Raw genomic sequence first — 22105 nt, 5'->3', positions numbered from 1 at the left:
TCCCCACCTGCAGAGTGAGGATAACGCCACCTGCCCTGCTGAGTTGTTACAAGGATGGGAAATCAGGAATGCAAAATTCCTGGTGCTTTGTAAGGACTTTAATATTGTAAAACTTAAATATTTAAGTCAACCCACTTGAGCTGAGTTATGGACTGATTTTTCTAAACTTATCATTGCAGAATCAACAGTGTCTGAAGCAAACTATGACATGCCATCTGATGACCACCCTCGTGGTGGTCTGAGCATTTTTCTAGAGCAGGGACGGGCTGCAGAGCCCTCCACTCGGAGTAGGGCTCTAAATCAGAGAATTAACCAGAAAATGCTGCCCTCGACATGGGTATCAATTCATGGAGCTTCTGTCTGAGTGGGGAGACTTAAGCCACCCTTCATCTCCCTGACAGCAGGACATTTCCATGCTGACCAGCCAAATCAACCATCTTAAACATGATGTTTTCAAACGTTACTGGGGAGAAAAGCTGACTTGGGCATTAAAATACTGTCTGCAATGCCCATCTGTGCCAGCTCAGTTCATCCTGCCAAGGGGTCTCTTAGCTTGTACTCCTTGGTATTCCCTCTTCCCCAGCTTGGGTAATCGCATCACCACCTGCACGGTCCCCAAGCTGGAACCCCATCCCCACTGAGGCTCCTGCCCCATCACTCCCAGTCCAGCTCTCACTGTCTATCCAGCCCCCTGAATCCAGCCTCTGCTCTTGCACCCTGGCTGCCCTCACCTCATCCCCCATCATCAGTCCGCGTTACTGCACTGGCCGCCCAGCTGGTCCTCCTGTGCCCTCTCTCCTCACTCAAGCCCTCTCCTTTCCCTGCCTCTAGCATCCCCTGCTCTTATCAAAGCCAGCATCCTGCTTAAAAGTCTACGAAAACTTATTCCCACAAAATAGCCACACGATTCCCTCTGTCTAGAACAGCCTTCTCCAGCTACACAAAGTATTCTCGCTTCTAAGCCACATCTTCATGGAGCCTTTGGAACTGTCCCCAGACAGTTAATTATTCCATGTCGCAAGCTCCCGTGACATTTTATCCTCACGTCTCTTCCCACACTTAAAGCACTATCCTCAAAAAAAAAAAACAAAGTGCTATCGTGCATCTGTTTACATATCTGTTCCTGCCACACTGCTAATATTTCAAGAACAGGCACCCTGTATGGTTGATTTTTGTGCATATCCAGTAAGACACAGGGCAGAGCCCCAATAAATAATTATTGGCTGAATGAATAAAACAAAACAGTCATGTTTAAACATGGCCTTCAAATCAACTATTCCCCTACTTTGGCCTTTTCTTTAAAGTCCGTAAAATGGAAACAAAAAAAGCCAAAAGGTGGAATTTTTTTTTTTAAACAGTTCAGGTTTCAGATTATTTCTCCTCCAAAAGAATTTTTGAGTCTGAATTATGTGAATAATTGCCTCAGCTCTACATCGAGTATCACCCGTGGAAACCTGGCATAGTTTGCAAATCTATTTTCTACCAGGTTTTTGGTTAGTTTACTATTAAATGTTTTCAAAATATAAAATGAGATTGGTAAGATCTCTATTAACAAAGCAATAAAAATGCTTATGAATTAAAATGCGACGAGATTCTTGGCTTACAGGGTACATGCCAAAAAAAAATTAAAAATCTGTAAAATACTGATCCTGCAAACCATAGTAAATAGAACACAGGGATGAACTAAGCAATACGAAGGGGGACCATACAGATAAGAATCCTGGTTCACTCCCATTTCTGAGCAAAGGTAAAGATAGCTTAGAGCCCTGTTCACATGAAATAAGAAGTGTGACATTTATTTGCTCACAGCTGCTTAGCTAAGGTTCAACAGATGCCCAGAAATGCGGAAGGAACTTGGGGGGAGTAGCTTGCCCCACCCAAGCATTCTGCCCTGACAGACAAGCCTCAGAATCTAGCAGGGGTGCCCAGCCTTCAGTCAGGGGCCACATCTGAACTGTGGTTCCTCATGAATTGGCCCATCCTCCTGATTTCCCTCCCAGAGTTTAGGCCTCAGGCTTTCCTGAGGCACCCAGCTGAGGTCTCCCTCCTTGTTCCTGGTGTGGACTCCCTACTCTGAGCCCCAGTTCCACAGACCCCATCCTATACACACCCTTGTTTCTGCCCTAGGTGGGGGAAAGGAGGACACTTTCTCAGAATAGAAGGAAACGTATGGAAATACAAACACATATGATTACATGCATGGAAAGAGCAACACATCCTTAGCTTTTTCAAATCAACCTAAATTAATTCAAAACTCAACCAGGGGAGTGTAGGCTTTTTGAGCGTGAGCCACCCATTCTCCTTGTGTGGCAACTTATGACAAACACTGCATTTTCCTTCACCACACACACTCACAAAAACCTACCAGGTAGGTAGGTACCAGGTACCTATTATAATAGGATGATGACGGAGAACAGTCCTGATGCTCAGAGCCCGTGGAGCTTAGAAATGAGCTTCCTGTCTTTCCCTCCTCTCACTTTCTCTTCCTGCATTTTATTCTTCAAGCAGGCAACCTCACTGTGCACACTATTCCCCATACAAAATTCACGATTCCCAAGGTAAGACACATGCTACACGCCTCTAGGCCCAGTGACTAGAAAAATTTACGACCTTCCTTTACTTCTCAGAGCTAGCTTCTGAAAGTTCTTGCTGAGATTCAACCTTCTCTGCATACGAAGCCAGCCCAGCCAAATGTGGAAAAACCAGGGACCCTATTCTTCTAAGGGGACTCTCTTGAGGAGATGCACTGGGGTCTTATCTTACTAGTCTAGGGACATTGTAGCATGTGAAAATCTGGTCCCTTGTATGCATATGTTCATAGCAGCATTATTCATAACAGACAAAAAGTAGAAACAACCCAAATGTCCGTTAGCTAGTGAATGGATAAACAAAATGTGGTCCATCAGCTGAATGGAATATTATCCAGGTATAAAAAGGAGTGAAGTACTGATTCTTGCTATAACATGGATGAACCTCAAAGACATCATGCTAAGTGAAAAAAGCCGGACACAAAAGGCTATGTTGTATGATGCCATTTATAGAAATGTCCAGAAAACACAAATCTATAGAAAAAGAAAGTAGATTAGTGGTTGTCTAGTACTGGAAGTAGGTATGAAGAGTTAGTACAAATGGGCCCGAGGTTTCTTTTTGGGGTGATGGAAATGTTCTAAAATTAGATGGTGGTAGTAGTTGCAGAACTCTGTGAATTTACTAAATATCAATTTACTAAATATCAATATCAATTTACTAAATATCAATACAAATATCAATTGTAAAAACAATTAGAGGAAAGAAAGGGGAATTGGAAAAAAATATTTTTAAATCCCTGTATAGCTTTTGAGTTTACATTTCTGTTTCTGATTATTATGGTAATCATGGTTATTATTAAAGGAGATTGAAAAGAGAAAAGTATTATTTTAATGTTAATTACCTGGAGAGATAATCATTATTTAGGCTTTGATATATTTCTTTCTAATCTTATTCCTAATCATATATATCTTTTAATTAGAATCACACTGGTTTTGTCTGTTATATCATGCACATCATATGTGTGTGTGTGTGTGTGTGTGTATATATATATATGTAAATATATATCTTCTGAATAATGGAACATATCAGAAAATTTCAGTGTTTTTTTGGCTAAGTGGAAATCCTGTTTGGTCAGGGTTCTGAATAAAATAACATTCCCATAATTTTTTAAAAAACAAAACAAACAAACAAAAAAAAACTGGCCCTGCTTCTCATTACATCCACCCACAGCATCAAAGCAGTGCCAGGAGACCCACGTGTGACATGTTTCCTTGGGTACAGGCCTTAGCTCCGCCCACCTTCCACAAAAAGCAGTGTATTGTTGGTCGCTTAAGTAACGAAAGCACAGAGATTGTTTTTTACCCTTTCTAACAATACTTGATTTGATGCCAGCCACAAGCAGCAAAATACCTAAACTTTGAGCTCCACAGATGAGTCTGGCGCAGATGGTGGGCTGTGCTACAATCACCAGTCATTCCACTCCCTTGCTAGAGCTCCCAAAGTGTGCATGGCATGGGAACACTGTGTCTTACAGGCCACAGCCCTCAAACAGGTGACACACCACCAATGCTACAGAGCCTTGGACAAGTTACTTAATCCTTCTGAGCCCCAGTTTCCTCTTCTGAAAAAATGACGGAAAATTGGAAGGTAGAACCCCACGGGCTCAAAACAGCAACCTCTCTGGTTTGCTTGAACTTTTCTTACTCTGATTAACAGGAGGGGTTCAACTTCTCTCCATAAATGCTCACTTTCATTAGTTACATGATCCTGCTTCTCTTAGAAAACGCACAGCTCTGCCCCCAAATAAACCTAGAACACAGAGGTCCAAGCATCAAATGCTGAACCAACCAGACTGAGGGTTTGGCCGGGACAGCTGGCACTGAGCACAGGATACCAACTCGACCGTCTCATGAGGAAGTTACCACCACCACAGTGGAGAAGTACAAGTTAAATTGTCTTGGTTCAAAATCAAGCGGCAGGATCAATTTGCTCCTGTCCTGATCAATGTGTGAGGTATTACAAGCTGTCAGTGCCGAGTGGGAACGACGAATCCAGAAATGGGAGCAAGCAGTGGTCCAGAGCACAACTTCACGACGTCAGAGCATCTCTGTGGTCTTCAAGGCACAGTCCTCTTGATGGGACAGACTCACTCATTCAGATCCAGGAAAGAAAATGGTGACCGTTTCACCCATGTCAAGCCATTGTTTGGCAGCGTGAAAGCTTGCAACAAGATGAATGACCCACGAAGATTTGAAGGCTGTGGGGAGGAAGAGAGACTTGTCGTTTAACGGGGGCAGAGTTCCAGGTGGGGAAGATGAAAAAGTTCTCAAGATGGATAGTGGTGTTGGTTGCACAGTGGGGATGTACTCAATGCCATTGAACTGTACACTTAAAAATGGTCAAAATGGGGACTTCCCTGGTGGCACAGTGGTTAAGAATCCGCCTGCCAATGCAGGGAACACGGGTTCGAGCCCTGGTCTGGGAAGATCCCACATGCCACGGAGCAACTAAGCCCGTGTACCACAACTACTGAGCTTGTGCTCTAGAGCCTGTGAGCCACAACTACTGAGCCCACGTACCTAGAGCCCGTGCTCCACAACAAGAGAAGCCACCGCAACGAGAAGCCCGCGCACCGCAACGAAGAGTAGCCCCCGCTTGCTGCAACTAGAGAAGACCCAGTGCAACCAAAAATAAATTAGTTAGTTAATTTTTTAAATGGTTAAAATGGCAAATTTTATATATATATATATATATATATATATATATATATATATATAACCACAATAAAAAGTAGCTCATAAGAAAAAGATACAAAAAATAATAATAACCCAAATCATGGTTTAGGAATTTTAGTTTGCTTTCATGGTTGAAATGAGAGCCTGTAAGAATCAAGCTACACAGTGCAAGTTCAGACATAGAAAGCGAAGGTTAACCCTTGCTCTAGAGAAGGAGGCCTGAGGCTCACGGAGTTTATCTGAGCCCGTCCTCAAACTCTCTGACCTCAGCCTCACAACAACTAAAACCAGGGTGTTTTAGATCAGCAGCTCTGAACATGCTCAGAGCCCAGGCTGCACTTCCAGTACTCCCAGTGACTGCGGACCCCTCAGTAGTATGAATGGACGTGCGTTTCCCTGGAAGCAGGACCATGAGCTTCATCAGATTCCCAAAGGGGAACCCACCTTCCATTCAATTTAAGACCCACTGACAGGAGTGGTTCATCTCTCGGGACCCTTCCCTCTCCTGATACTATAAAGACAGAAGCCCTTGCAGAGACAAGCAATCCCTCCACAGGTTGCGAGGTGGGACTTTCTCTGAGCCTTAATGTGTCCTCCGAGAATGTGGCCCTGGGTTCCTCTGAGGAGCTGCCCGGAGGAGCAAGTGCAGGTCTAGCTCCATATCCCTTGGGAGCTAGGAGTGGGCCCTTGGGAGCTTGGGGTTGCTGGTGGAAAGGGGGAGAGGAGGGCCGTGGGACTTTTGCTGAGTGCTAGGGAATACCTAGAAGCTCCAGTATTTCCTGGGCCTCCGGAACTATTGGAGCCAAAGGGCTCGTGAGGAACCATTACATATTGAATCACATTTCATTTTGGATGGTGATTTTTTTTTTCCATCCTGTGCATATAAACTGGGAGAGGCTTTCCCTGAGGATTTTGAGAATCAAGTCTTTACCTTCTCAACAAAAGAAAAACAAGCTCATTTTACTTGACTTCAGAAAAAGACATCACCAGCCTGGCCTGGAAATAACACATGGGAAACTGAAGACAGTAGTATAATTAAGTTCACGAAAGGCCAATTCTTATGACCATATTTCAAATACTCATAATGCCTTCTCATCCATTGTACCAAATGACTTCATATTATATTCAGAGTGAAAAAATTATAATGCATTCCTCTGAGATATTCAATTAGTTCCATAAAAAGAGAAAAATATTTTTTCAGTAAAGAAATTCAACCAAATTACTAAAGCTGACAGTGAAAAACCAACTTCAAAGTAATTACGCATTTCCTTTGAGTTCTTGCGCTAACAAAAGTTGATGGTCTGCCACCATTAGAAGTAGCTATCCTTCTGATGATTAATTACATTTGTGTTCCTATTTTAGCAGATACTTATTTGAATGTTTACTCTAGAACTGTCTTTGGGTGTTAATCTATTTAAATTTCCACCAGCCCCACTAAAGAGTATCTGTTCCCCAGATGCAGAGACATAGAGAACAGGCTTGTGGTTGCCAGGGGTGGGGGGCTGGGGAAGAGAAGGAGTGGGAGTTTGGGATGAGCAGATGCAAACTATACAGAATGGATCGACAACAAGGTCCTACTGTAGAGCACAGGGAACCATATTCAAAATCCTGTGAGAAACCACAATGGAAAAGAATATGAAAGAGAATGTATACATATGTATAACTTAATCACTTTGCTGTACAGCAGAAATTAATACAACATTGTAAATCAACTACACTTCAATTAAAAATTAAAATAAAAAAAAAACTTTTAAGATATCTGTTCTCATGCTTCATGAACCACTGATCAGCTTCCTTCAAGCTTGTTTCTTCCCCACTAATGGAAATCACTCCCAAATAAGTCACCAGTCAATATCAAAAAAACGAACAACCCAATCCAGAAATGGGCAGAGGACCTACATAGACATTTCTCCAAAGAAGACATACAGATTGCCAACAAACGCATGAAAGGATGCTCAACATCACTAATCATTAGAGAAATGCAAATCTAAACCACAGTGAGGTGTCACCTCACACCAGTCAAAATGACCATCATCAAAAAATCTACAAACAACAAATGCTGGAGAGGGTGTGGAGAAAAGGGAACCCTCTTGCACTGCTGGTGCAAATGTAAACTGATACAGCCACTATGGAGAACAGCATGGAGGTTCCTTAAAAAACTAAAAATAGAACTACCATATGACCCAGCAATCCCACTACTGGGCATATACCCTGAGAAAACCATAATTCAAAAAGTCACATGCACCCCAATATTTATTGCAGCACTATTTACAATAGCCAGGACATGGAAGCAACTTAAGTGTCCATCGACAGATGAATGGATAAAGACGATGTGGCACATATATACAATGGAATATTACTCAGCCATAAAAAGAAATGAAATTGAGTTATTTGTAGTGAGGTGGATGGACCTAGAGTCTGTCATACAGAGTGAAGTAAGTCAGAAACAGAAAAACAAATACCGTATGCTAACACATATATGTGGCATCTGAAAAAAAAAAGGTTCTTATGAATCTAGGGGCCGGACAGGAATAAAAACGCAGATGTAGAGAATGGACTTGAGGACATGGTGGGGTGGGAAAGGGAAGCCGGGATGAAGTGAGAGAGTGGCATGGACATATATACACTACCAGATGTAAAATAGATGACTTAGTATGATAATCTAAGTGCAATCCCACTCCTGGGCATATATCTGGAGAAGACTATAATTCAAAAAACTACATGCACCCCTATGTTCATAGCAGCACTATTTACAATAGCCAAGACATGGAAGCAACCTAAGTGTCCCTCAACAGATGAATGGATATCAGGGGGAAAACATCAGTTTTTACTTTTTAATATTGTATCCAAATAATATTAAGTTTCACTTAGAAGTGAATATATGCATGCAGGATACTTTCCACTTTGCTTCAGTAACCCATAATTATCCAAAACCTAATGAATTGATGTCAGACTCCAGTTAATATGACAATGTAGGAAAGTACTGTCTCCCACTATGGGCATAGGCCTCTAGAAATTAATAACTGGGAAAAAACGGTCATGAAATCACATATAGGCATTCAACCAAAAAAAAGATCAAATCTCTTTTCTCTCTCGCTAAGGGCATATGTCTCAAACAGGTTTCTTCATATCTGTGCCCCTCTCCCCTACTGCCCACCCCCCACCCCCCACCAAAACCATTTGATCTTGAACCTTTAAGTCTTGCTCTTTTGTGCTGCATCCATCAGTGTATCCTCCTGTTAGAAAGAGAAATCCATGCCACTCAATTGTTTTTACTCAATAGACTTAGAGTCAGAATTTTAAATTTAAAAAAAAATCAAAAAAAACAGATGAATGGTTAAAGAAGATGTGGTATATAGATGCAATGGACTATTATTCAGCCATAAAAAAAGAGTGAAATAATGCCATTCGCAGCAACGTGGATGGACCTAGAGATCATACGAAAAAGCTTTTTAAACCACTGAACTTTATACAAAGATGGAAGCTATCCCTGTTCGTCCTGTTTGAAACCTGGTGACAACAGTAAAGGCATCTGGCACGTTGGGAAAAGGTACTGTGGACAGCGACTCCTGCATTGTACCGGTTGTGTGCTAACATCTCCCCCCTTTCTCTGTAGGCAACCCTCCCGCTACTGGCACTGGGACTTTGCTGATAACTCTGGAAGACGTGAATGACAACGCGCCCTTCATTTACCCCACGGTAGCGGAGGTCTGTGATGACGCCAAAAACCTCAGCGTAGTCATTTTAGGAGCTTCAGATAAGGATCTCCACCCAAATACAGATCCTTTCAAATTTGAAATCCATAAACCAACTGTTCCTGATAAAGTCTGGAAGATCTCCAAGATCAACAGTAAGTCCGCCTAACATTCTGTAGGTACCCTTAAGCTTTGAAGCCTAGTTTCCCTGGCGTGGTTTCTGTTCCCAGCCTGTGCCTCCTCTATGCTCTCGGGTTTCCTCACATGGTTTGTTTCAAGCTATTCACACATTACAAATACTGACAGTTTTCCTACCAGCACCTGTATACGATTTGTAAAAATATTGAATATCTGTTCCTTAGAAATGCAAACATGAAAGTTTTCTCTTTCGCTTCCTCTCTTTTCTATGCTGTACCCTGTATACTACACAGCCCATACTGTACACTCCACACCCACCCAGTCTTCAGCCTTCAAAAGCCAGGGGTCTTGGCTCAGCTGCCTCTCCTCTGTGTTTACCTTAACTACCTTAATTTTCACCAACACTTTGCAGAGATTTCCCATGCTATGCTTGCTTTCCTAAGAAGCACCAGTATGAGAATCTTCAGAAAGTGTTAACCTCTAATCCTCCAACTTCCGTTTTATGCTGCAGATCTCAGAATTGACTTTCTAAAATGACCTTGACTTTGACTTTCGACTTTGATATCTTCTCCCATCTGTCCTGTCCCTCATTTATGAAACTTGCAAACAATGTCCCTTTCTACCAGTCCCTGCACATGGACAGGTGGAATTTAAAAATTTAAATTTAAAACTTTATCATCTGCCTTATTAAGACTGAAACATCAATGTACTGAATTAACAAGTATCCCTGTATCACAACACCCCCTCCACCTCCCTCCCCATGGCAAATGTGAACTCGCTACTAGGATCACCTTGCCTCACAATAAAGCCCCAAACCGGAACTCACACATTATATGCACTTTGCCATCAATAGCGAATTTATCCTGCGATTGACCCAGTCAGGGCTGGGCGCCCTGTTCTTACTTCAGCAGTACAGTTTTTGAGAGGGATGGGGAATTACCCATTTCATGAAGTTTTGAAAATGTACAGTCGTACATAAAATTTTCTATTAAAAAATGTCACATGTATTGTTATGGCCTTATCTCATATCTCATTTGATTGGTGTCTTTCTCTTGTCATGGATTCTCTTTGCCTGTTTGTCTATTTTATTGCTGTTTAAAGAATGAATTTTGTTACACTGATTCTTTTTAATTAAAACAGCCCTCCTCTTGTTTGAGGGGTTAGTGTTTTATTTGCTAGTTTTTGTGACTGTAGCTCATTTGAATGATCATCCCCAGTTCTTTCCAGCTGGAACTTTCTCATTTAAGCGCTTCTCCTCTCCTTGCGGGAGATCAGAGAATGTTCCTCGTGTTAACCTGCCATTTCACTGGGGTAATCATCCACATTGGTTGTTTCTGCTGCTGTAGCCTTCTGGATAGGATAATACTTCAGCTGTTTTTGTTTTCAGGTCATCACACTCTCTTTTCCCTCCTGGTTTTATTTAACAGTTAAAATGCCTTCTCAATTCTTTTTCTTGTCCCAGAATTTTTTTCTGAGTACTTAGCATTGTTTATGCCCAGAAAGGAATAGTTGGAAAAAAAAAAAAGGGACTTCCCTGGTGGTGCAGTGGTTAAGAATCCACCTGCCAGTGCAGGGGACACGGGTTCAAGCCCTGGTTTGGGAAGATCCCACATGCCGCGGAGCAACTAAGCCTGTGTGCCACAACTACTGAGCCTGCACTCTAGAGCCCGCGACCCACAACTAGTGAGCCCGCATGCCACCAACTACTGAAGCCGGCGTGCCTAGAGCCCATGCTCTGCAACAAGAGAAGCCACCACAGTGAGAAGCCCACGCGCCACAACGAAGAGTAGCCCCCAGTCAACACGATTAGAGAAAGCCCGTGTGCAGCAATGAAGACCTGACGCAGCCAAAATAAATAAATAAATCTATTTATTTATTTATTAAAAAAAAATCCGTAGTCATCTGAGTGATTGAAAAGCAAATAACCCGAGGCCAAAAACAGTGCCAGGTGGGGTGGCCACTTTTGAGTGCTTGCCCAGTGGCCTGGGTAACAGCAGATAGTCCCACCACACATGGGCTTAAAGATCCAGTCTCCAAGTTGTGTACTGTGCCATGGATTCCCACCCAAACCTAGGGGTGCAGGCTGAGGCCTGATAGAGACTACACTATAGAACCCATCCCCATAGCAACACGTGGGGACCTACCCACCTTAAGAGTAAGTGGATTTTTCAGAACTACAGTGAGGTATCATCTCACACCGGTTAGAATGGGCATCATCAGAAAATCTACAAACAACAAATGCTGGAGAGGGTGTGAAGAAAAGGGAACCCTCTTGCACTGTTGGGGGGAATGTAAATTGATACAGCCACTATGGAGAACAGTATGGAGGTTCCTTAAAAAACTAAAACTAGAGCTACCATATGATCTAGCAATCCCACTACTGGGCATATACCCAGAGAAAACCATAATTCAAAAAGACACATGTACCCCAATGTTCATTGCAGCACTATTTACAATAGCCAGGACATGGAAGCAACCTAAATGCTCGTCGACAGACGAATGGATAAAGAAGATGTGATACATATATAAAATGGAATATTACTCAGCCATAAAAAGGAACGAAATTGGGTCATTTGTAGAGACGTGGATGGACCTAGAGACTGTCATACAGAGTGAAGTAAGTCAGAAAGAGAAAAACAAATGTCGTATATTAACGCATGTATGTGGAACCTAGAAAAATGGTACAGATGAACCTGTTTGCAGGGCAGAAATAGAGACACAGATGTAGAGAAGAAACGTATGGACACCAACGGGGGAAAGTGGCAGGGGTGGTGGTGGTGGTGGGATGAATTGGGAGATTGGGATCGACATAAATACAGTAATATGAATAAAATAGATAACTAATAAGAACCTGCTGTATAAAAACTAAATTAAATTTTTTAAAAAAGTGAGTGGATTTTTGTTATTGTTCCAAAAATGTATTTTGATTATTTGAATTTGTATTCTTATGTAAAAATGCTCTAAGCTGACAATTTCTTTTTTTTTCTTTTTTTCCCAGCTTTAATGACCTTTAATTGACAAATAAAAATTGTATATATTTAAGATGTACAATGTGACAATTCGAGCATGGGTTTTTACATTATTTCTTCTAAATGTTGCATGGGATCTTTGTGAAGATGGCTTTATCAGTATAATAAATTTTCAGGGAGGAGTTCTTGGTACTCAGTCATCTTCACAAAAGTGGGTCCTCTTGAAATTGATTACAGTAGCCCTGAACCATAGAACTCCTCGATGCTGGGAGTGTTTCATCTGGCACTTCCTGGTATGGTGGCCACCAGCCATGTGTGGTTGCCAGAAACTTGAGATGCGACTTCTGCAGCTGAAGAAGTGAATCTTTATTTTTATTTGATGTTAATGGATTTATATTTAAGCACTCTTCCAGTTAAATGAATAAACTGCCTGTTTTGTGTGGGTTTAGTGGCCGAAACTCCACTCTTTGATTTGGAAAGGTCCAGCCCTCTCTCATGAAGGCCTCCCTTTGTCTTCATAGATACGCACGCCCTGGTAAGCCTTCTTCAAAATCTGAACAAAGCAAATTACCACCTGCCCATCATGGTGACAGATTCAGGGAAACCACCCATGACGAACATCACAGACCTCAGGGTACAAGTGTGTTCCTGCAAGAATTCCAAAGTGGACTGCAACACGGCAGGGGCCCCGCACTTCAGCACAACCGCAGTCCTGCTCCTGTCTTTCTTCAGCTTAGCTCGTAAGTTGACCAAACTCCAGTGCATGCACAGTACAAAAACATAACTTCACCAAAGCTATTGTTTTTCCATATATCCTTCCCAAAAAAATTATCCCAGAGGAAACATTCATGTTTAGTTTATGTCGGTGTAACAGAGTGTTACCTGTAAAAGTGCTCTGACTAATGGTGAAAGGCACCTTCACATCCCCCTGCCCAGTAATGTGAGGAACGGTGTAAAGGCACCCAAGGCTGTCCTACAGAGCAGGTGGTAAGAAACTTCCTGCAGTTGCCCCTGAACTTGAGCTCATACAAATGTGCCCAGATTGCTTAACTGGTCTACTAGGGCCCTGTTCCTCTCTGCATTGTGTGGAATTATCTTTAGTGAGGTTAAAGGAGATTCCATGCCTTTTTAAGAAGAGTCATGAGAATGCATGGAGAGAGGTTGACGCCATAGGAAAAGAGATAAATGCATAACTCACACATTTTTTTTACTGACCAGTAGTCAGTCATGACTATGACATAATGAAGCATTATTTTAAACAAATGAATTATTATGCGGAGTAATATAGATGTGAGCATGAAATGAATAGATACGTGTATCAGATATTTCCTATTTATGGCATACTAGTCCAATTTCAACCTTAGAAATTATTTACATATAGCTAATGCCATTCAAAAGCCTTTGGGGCCTCAGTATTTACATTTTGAGAAGGTTATTTGTATTGTTGTGAATTAGGAGGTTGAGAAATTGATGATTAGAAAATAAAGAATAAAAGTTATTGTATCCTGGTGACAGTGGTGAGTGGAGTCAACAGGTAATCACACATTCCAACGTCAGACACTTATAGCTGTGCTGAGCCAGAGCCCTGGGCGTAGAACTAAAGAGGAGACCTTACAGTGAGGAGTGTCTCGTTGGATGGATGGGTGGATGGGTGGATGGGTGGATGGGTGGAGCAAGGGAGGGGGGAAGAAAGGAAGGGAGGGAGGGAGGGAGGGAAGAAATATACATTCCTCTCTCATTCTTTTTTTTTTTTTTTTTTTAATTAATTAATTAATTTATTTTTGGCTGTGTTGGGTCCTCGTTTCTGTGCGAGGGCTTTCTCTAGTTGCGGCGAGCGGGGGGCCACTCTTCATCGCGGTGCGCGGGCCTCTCACTGTTGCGGCCTCTCTCATTGCGGAGCACAGGCTCCAGACGCGCAGGCTCAGTAGTTGTGGCTCATGGGCCCCGTTGCTCCGCGGCATGCGGGATCCTCCCAGACCAGGACTCGAACCCTTGTCTGCTGCACTGGCAGGCAGATTCTCAACCACTGCGCCACCAGGGAAGCCCCTCTCTCATTCTTATATTCTCTTTCTTTTTCTCTCTCTTTCTTTCTTTCTTTCTCCTTCCTTCCTTCCTTCCTTCCTTCCTTCCTTTCTTCTTCCTTTTTCTTCAAGATATAAAATATTACAGATGAAGCTGAAATCCCCTGTGTTCCTCTCCCTAGTTTCATTTCCTGTTCTCTCTCCCCAGAGACAATAGCTATCATGAGCTAGAGTGTGTGTGGACGTTGTTTTATACTGTTACTACACACACACACACACACACACACACACACACACCCCAAATATAGTTCTACTTTGTGCAGTTTGTCAGACTTGATCTAATCCATATTATATTGAGCCTGATGTTCTGCAGCTCGCTTTTCTTCCTCTCCACATTACATTTCCAAGCTCCATCTATGTTGCTCTGGTTCAGGGTCGGCAAACTTTTTTCATCAAGGGTCAGGTGGCAAATATTTTGGGCTCTGTGGGCCACATCAGGGCTCTGTCACATATTCTTTTTTATGGCTTTTTTGTTTCTGTCATCTGTGTCTTACTACCTTTAAAAGTGTGAAACTCTTCTTAATTCAGGAGCCATATAAACGCACTATGGTGCACCAGCCAGGTACCCCTGCTCTGGTTCATTCACTTTGACTGCTCAAGAGCATCCCATCCCGTCCCATCATAGGAATTAGGCACAGTGTTTCCCTATCAACAGACGCATGTGGATTATTTAGTGTCCTGCTCTGACCAGCTAACTCTACTGCAGTAAACCTCTGGAATGTTTTCCACGAGCTTCTCAAGTGAGCGCTAGACATACAGCGAGCCCAGCACTGGGTCTGGGTTCTGAGACCCATTGGAATTCACATATAGCAGAGTCTGGGTAAACTAGAGGGCAGTACTTCCAGGCTGATTGTACAGAAATAAGAATGCTGTATTTGTGCACTTGTGTGTGTGTGTGTGTGTGTACACAGATGGAGAAGATCGCTGAGTAGCCACTCACACGTCACCCTCTGTAAATACAATTACACAACATCAAAGCCTGACTCTTGATGAACCAAGGCTCTGCAGGACCCTGCTCATTTATCAGCACCTCTAGATGGCCAGGGAGGTTTTTCAATGGAGACTTCCTACTGCTGATTGTTGAAATACGGATTCCCAGGCCCATCCAACCCATGGAACCAACATCCCAAGAGACAGTGGCCTCCAGCACACACACCGAGTGTTTGTATATTTGCACACAATGTGTTTTATGATACTACACATGCCTGCTACTCCAAATCCATGTATTAAACATTAGTAAGATGTAATCTGTCTGTTTAGATTAAAAGGAGTATAAATAGCCATGGCAGTATTTACTTCCTCCCAACAAGGGGTTTTCTTGTTCGCCCTACTTTGGGGACCCCTGACGTACAGGCATCAGTAATGAGCAGGTTCCCAAGGATGGCTCACTTCTCATCTCTCCCAGCTGAGCTCTTGGATCACAGTTAATCCTGATAACACCTCAAGAACTCATGTTCATTTTATACTCAAAATAGTATCACTGAGAGAAGACAGATGCATGCATTCTGTGTTTGAGATATCAGATGTGCTTTCTTTTCTCACCTAAATGGAGAGCCACCTGGTTATCCCACTGCAGGTAAGGGCACCTGAGATCAGGCCAAAATCATCCTCAGAAAGGAGCCCTGAAGCTCCCTACACAGCTGGAAAGGTACTCAGTTGACCCTTCCATGTTTTACACCACAAGACATGTAGTTGCAGCCCCCAAAATAGTTAAGAATAGGTGTCATCACCCATCTGTCTGGCTTCAAAACAAACCTCAGTCTGGCCTTATATCAAAGGTATAAGATTATTCAATAATGTTCATTTGAACATTAGAGATGCCTGTTAAATGTAATGATTCTTGTTTTATTGTAGACCTAGTCCAAGTTGTTCTTCCTAACAGGAAAAGAATGAAACTAATAATGTAGGCATGTGAGGAATAAGTAACCATGGGTGTCCTATGGCTCAGACTCTCTCCTAAGAGCAAGGTCAAAGTGGCTGACCCACCTGTGCAGCTGTTAACGTGACAGTGGCAAGAGGGCACACAGAAATGGGCCTAAAACATTAAGCAAGGTGTGGGGCGTGGGCCCGAAGAGCACTGAAGTTAGGTTGTAAGGTGGAAGAGCAAGGTGACGTCCCCACCCAGCCACTGTCCTTGAATGGATTTAGGGATGTGGTAGAGTCTGGTTTTTGGTTTTGTGTTTTTTGAATTTTATTTTATTTATGTTTTTATACAGCAGGTTCTTGTTAGTTATCCATTTTATACATATTAGTGTATATATGTCAATCCCAATCTAGAATCTGTTTGATGTTTCTTTAAAGCAGTGGTTGTCAAACTACAGCCTGAGGGCCAAATAAAGCCACTTCCTGCTTTAAAGGTTTGATTAGAACACAGCAGGTCCATTTATACACTGTCTGTGTCTGATTTCTGCTACCACCGCAGAAAGAGTTGAGTGGCTGCCCCTGAGACCCTTTGGCCCGAAAAGCCGAAAACATTTTTACTATCTGGCTCTTGGCAGAAAAAGTGTGTCAATGCCTTCTTTAAGGCCTTGTTCATAAAACTGCAGGGGTCACATCATCCAACATGGGAAGAGAAAATGGGTTTTCCTCCTCCTCTCAAATAATATTCTGATCCAAGTAGACTAGCATTAACGAAACACCCCGTGTTCTGTGGCTTTTCTCTTTATTTCCGTCATTGCCCTGATGGTTTTATCCCATTCTGTAGATGAGACACTGATGCTCAGAAAGGTCCCATGGAGGCCGGTGTTCGTCATTAGACTGCCTCCCTTGTGGAAAAAGATAATAACATTTCAGTTTATTACAATACCGTAGGTGGTATTACAATACCGTAGGTGGCTTTATTGCATCTGAGAGTTGAACTGAGAGATACACACTTCCTTCTTTGACATCTAAAAGTAAAGGAAATAAAACTACTGACATTGAAAGTAATAGAAAATGTAAATGAAATTATTTTCACTGCCAATTTTGTTGTTTAAATTATGTGTTGATGGGGCTTCCCTGGTGGCGCAGTGGTTGAGAGTCCGCCTGCCGATGCAGGAGACGTGGGTTCGTGCCCCGGTGCGGGAAGATCCCACATGCCGCGGAGCGGCTGGGCCCGTGAGCCATGGCCGCTGAGCCTGCGCGTCCGGAGCCTGTGCTCCACAACGGGAGAGGCCACAACAGTGAGAGGCCCGCATACCGCAAAAAAAAAAAAAAAAAAAAAATTATGTGTTGATGACATTGAGGGGAAGCGTAATTCTCCCCCAAGACCCTCCCAAGGAAGCAAGCTGGCATCTCCATTAGGGTTTTTTGTAGGGCTCTGTGTGGTGTGACAAGGCAAGTTCAAGGAAGAACACTGTGCTGAAACCTTCCTGAACATTGTTTTAGGCCTAATTAATCAGCAAGAGCAAGAATATAAAAGGACAGATGAGGTGCACCATTTGAACAAATACCAAAATTAAATGTCTCTGTGTTGGAAAGGAGAGGGCATTGAATCGTAATCTTGATCACAAGGAAGATGTTTAAAGAGGTGACCAAGAAGAGCAAAAACAGCCACTGGAAATACTTTTCATTCTAATGCTTTTTATTGAGGTATTATTTGCATTCCATAAAATTCACCTATTTTAAGGGTACAGCTTGATGAATTTTGGTAAAGTGTAGCCACGCCACAATCAAGATGCAGTTTCCTTGTATCCCTTTGCTGTTGATCCCCTCCCCCCAATCCAGACTCTCAGTGATCTGCCTTCTCTTACTAGTTTCTTGCCTTTTCTAGAATTTTCTACAAATGAAATCATACAGTCCATGTCGTTGAGTGTGTCAATATTTTGTTCCTTTTCATTGTGAAATATGTTATGGGCAGAGGCAGGGCCTGGAAGCACCAAGCCCAAGTAGAGCAGGCTGTGCTCTGCCTGCAGACAGAGCCGATCCCTCCAAGTAGTACAAGTTCATGGACAATGACAGTCGACCTCCGACCTCGCACATGCACCACTGAAAACATTACATAATCATGGACTACTTCATGTAATCAACTCAACTGTCACAGGAGATAGGTTATAGTCTAAGTTGACAAACAGGGATTGGACAGTTTCAAATGTAGTAGACCTTATTCAGCCCAAATTTTTTTCCTGTTTTTCTCAGTGACCAAAATGATTATTCTGAGTTATTGATCCCACACAGGAAAATATTTTTAAATGAAATTAGTGATGCCATTTAATATGTTCTTTTCCAGTCTTTCTTCAAATAGGTGAATCTGAAGGATATAGTTTACTGCAGCCCAGGTAACCAAAGAGTTTACGGCGATGGTAGCAAGGGCAATGAAAAATTCAACTGAAAAGAAGGAAGTGAAATGAGTTCAGACGACTCCTAGCCCCAAAGGAATTCACTTGTCAAGCAATATAAAGATCCCTAGGTGTAGAAAATGATGAAGACTTGCATCTCAATTAGCATGTTCATTTCCATGGTCCTTTCTGTTAAAACAGCTTTCACCCTTAACTTTCTCAATATCGTCTTTTTTAGACTCGAGTCATATTACAAACACTTTTAATCTAAAATTTAGAGCAGCAGCTCTAAATTTTCCAAACAGATACATGACTGCTTTAAACTCTAAAATCAATGGCGTGCAGAATAGGTTCATACTGAGCCACCCCTTAACACACGGTTCCCCAACCTCCGGGCTGCGGACCGGACCGGTACCGGGCCGCGGCCTGTTAGGAACCGGGCCGCACGGCAGGAGGTGAGCGGCGGGCGGGCGGGCGGGCGAAGCTTCATCTGCGGCTCCCCATCGCCCGCGTTACCACCTGAACCATCGCCCCTGCCCCCGCCCCCGGCCCCCCGTCTGTGGAAAAATGGTCTTGCACGAAACCGGTCCCTGGTGCCAAAAAGGCTGGGGACCTCTGCCTTAACAGATTTAGAATGAAAACCCCTAAGCTTTACAGAATAACCCGTTATATTCCAGCATTCAGTTCATTCCAGAATAAACTATACTTGCATTGTGGGTTGACCTTTTATACATTTTTCTTTCTTTGTAACACGAGTTTTTAGTGGTACCATTTCCCTGTACATTTCCAAGATATAATAGTAATTAAGCAAAAATGGCAGAGAACCGAGCTATTTCCATTCATACTATTATCAGGCAGAGTAGAAGTCCCTCAGCTGGTGTAAAACCTAGAGAATAAGCACAGTCTGGCGACCTCAGTAAACTTTGATGCAGGCCACAAAGATGCAGGAAGGGGCCACAACCAAACCCAGGTGGCCTCTGGAAGCTGGAAAGGGAAGGGGGGGCTACCCTCTCAGAGCCTCCAAAAGGAACGCAGCTCTACCAACACCTTGACTTTAGCCCCATAAGAATTCTGACCTCCAGAGTGTAAGAGAATAAATTTGTGTGGTTTTAAGCCACTGAGTTTGTGGTCATTTGTTACAGCAAGCATCAGAAATTCATACACCATCTCTGGAGAACCACCACTAACTATCTTGCTCTTCTGTGTGACCAAAAAAAAAAAATATCTGGGATGATCGTCAATTTCTAAGCTACCAAGTAGGCTTGTCTATAAAATAGCCAAGCTCTGGGCTGACTGCAGAAGATAGGGCTCAGTGAAGCAGCAGTAGTGGCTGCGGCTGGTGTGAGATGAGGTGTCTGGCATTCGCGTTTTCAGAGGAGTCCAGCTTTTTAAGACATAAACCAGTGGAACAATTCATTCTCTCTTCAAATGTTATGCTTAGGGGAAAAAAAAAAAAACTTCCCCAAGGTAGTGCAATATTTATAAATGCATTTATTATAGCTTGTCAGTCATGTATCTAGTATTTAGCTAAAATGTTTTGAATTGAGTTGTTATATTTCTTGACTTGACTCTGAATCTTTTCCATTCAGGTCTGTGAGAACTCCTGACATCTGAAGCTTGACTACCAAGTTTCCATAGCAACAGGAAAAAAAGACAAAAAAAATCCAGATCTGAAGATTGCAGTTTACAACTCTCAAACTTCACAACTAGGCCTCAATTGTTCCAGATTTTTGTTTTCTTTGCAATTTTCACTTAGTCTGTACTTCACCATTTTGACAGCATCTCCCTTTCTCCTTTAATTAATGGAATCCTCTGAATTTTCCCTGAGTGTTTAAAGATCGTGGCATAGAACTTGACCTTCTGGGAGGAGGAACAATGACTACTCTTCCTGATGTGTTGCCATGTTGCTAGTCAGCACTCCACACATCCAGTTTGGTCTGTGGGTTAGTATTTGTATATGTATGTGTATCTATACGTGTATATACCCAGTATTTATAGAGACAGACTCTACAGGAGAAGCTTGGTTTTGGTATGTCACCCTTCCTTGAGAGGCTAAGCAAAGAAGGGGTAGAAGCTATAGCAGCTGACCCCACCAGGGCCTCAGCGTCCAGTTCAGCACTGGGGCAGACCACAGAGCTGACGCTTCTCCACCAGCCCAGCAGCCAGGCAGGTCCGCAGAGGGGGAGAGCAGAGACAGAGCCCTTTCTCTTTAGAATGAGGGCGCTGAGCAGCTCTCACTGCTATCCTGTATGATGATGATCCCGAGCGAGAGAGGTGAGGAGCAGAGCTGGGCGTTTTACCATCAAACGCACGGGCATCTATCCACCTGCATTTGCAGCTGTCCAGAATCCACATTCCCATTGGGTTTTCTGGGGGCCCGGATCATGACAGGATCTCGCCCTCCCCGGCATATGTACAACAGCCAGTGTCATCGTGGAGGTCATACATGCATCCGAAGAGGTCATCAGGTACCATGTGTATACATATATCTGCCTACATGTACAGACATACATTTATGCACATACACACCATTCGTTTCATATATACATGCATACAATAGAGTAAATACAGGTAGTTTTAAAAGTACCCTTTTGTGTGAATCGACGACCGTCATTTGCAAACCTGAAAATAAAAGATGTTCATTATGTATGAAAAGTAATTGGTTTTTATCCTGTGAGCATGTAAAAGTAAGAAGGAGATTAGTGCTTGTACTGAGATTATCTTCTTGTCGATAAACTGTAACTGAACCATCAAAGCTCACACCAAATTTTTCTAGCAGATAAAACTAGTGACAGCCTGTGGCTTTTTCTTAGAGCTCGCCACGACCTAGGGTCAGGTAAGTGTCTTAGCATATTTTAATGCAGTTGCTTACTAAAGGTTTTAACCACACTCGCGCACACGCTTTCTTATGCAATCTCTGTTTGCACTTGTGCTTTTCAGTTCACCTTCTGTAGGAACTAGAAGTCATATGTTGTCTTTATTGTAGTGAAATTATGCAGATAGAGTTCCATATATTGTATTTGTTTTGATAGTAAATCTTTTTGGAGCATATAGAATGCAGAGACTTTTTTTCATTAAAATAAATGGGTGTTGGTGGTTAAAACTGCTGGACAGTAGCTTTTCTCTGATTTCTATGTTGTGTCTGATGTCACTGTTGCTGGGTCTGGCCTAGTGCAAGTTCACATTTTTGGCTGGCCGTTTGGGTCCCCTGATGTCTCCTGTTAAGTGGGTAAGTCTGTAAAGCCAGAAGCCCCCACCAGCACACAAAGCAGGCTCGGGGGCAGGGGGTCCAAGCCTGCACAGTCACACTTTACCAGATTTCGTCTTCTGGCCTCACAGGACGCAGCCTTGTGTCTCCCCGGTGGACCTCGCTCCCCTCTTCCCGTAAGGCGGGGGGAGGGCTCAACCTGGAACACACCCGGGAACACCCTCAGACAGCCAGGTGGTTGGCAGCCTGGCTCAAAGGCTAGCTAACTAAGCATCAGAAATCTCGCCCTCCTCCATGAGCCGGGGCCCTCCGCGGGGAGGAACACAGACGTCCAGTGACCCATCCACTCAAGTAGGCAAGTGTCAGATTCGCCTTTTTCTCTCTAGCCCACAGGCTCTCCTGCACTTTACCAGTCAAGCTGGTAGCTCAGCTTAGAACACAGAGAAATCAGAGTATAGGGCACACTTCATCAACAAGCAGGATGTGCCTTAATT

General features: G+C 43.0%; 1 protein-coding gene across 1 annotated transcript in view; it reads left to right on the top strand.

The window, feature by feature from the left end:
- Positions 1-21511, top strand: part of CDH13 (cadherin 13) — a 1012715-nt gene extending 991204 nt beyond the window's left edge. Inside the window, exons 12-14 of the mRNA XM_027119160.1 lie at positions 8881-9114; positions 12588-12806; positions 19993-21511. Of these exons, the coding sequence (XP_026974961.1) occupies positions 8881-9114; positions 12588-12806; positions 19993-20000 (461 nt within the window). The 3' untranslated portion in view covers positions 20001-21511. The remainder of the gene's footprint in view (positions 1-8880; positions 9115-12587; positions 12807-19992) is intronic.
- The last annotated feature ends 594 nt before the right edge of the window (positions 21512-22105 follow it).

This window comes from Aethalodelphis obliquidens, unplaced genomic scaffold, assembly GCF_003676395.1.
Source record: "Aethalodelphis obliquidens isolate GAN/ISIS:26980383/991018 unplaced genomic scaffold, ASM367639v1 scaffold20, whole genome shotgun sequence".
NCBI lineage: Eukaryota > Metazoa > Chordata > Mammalia > Artiodactyla > Delphinidae > Aethalodelphis > Aethalodelphis obliquidens.
Note: the sequence above shows the minus strand (reverse complement) of the source record. Positions and strands in the feature narration are given on the sequence as shown.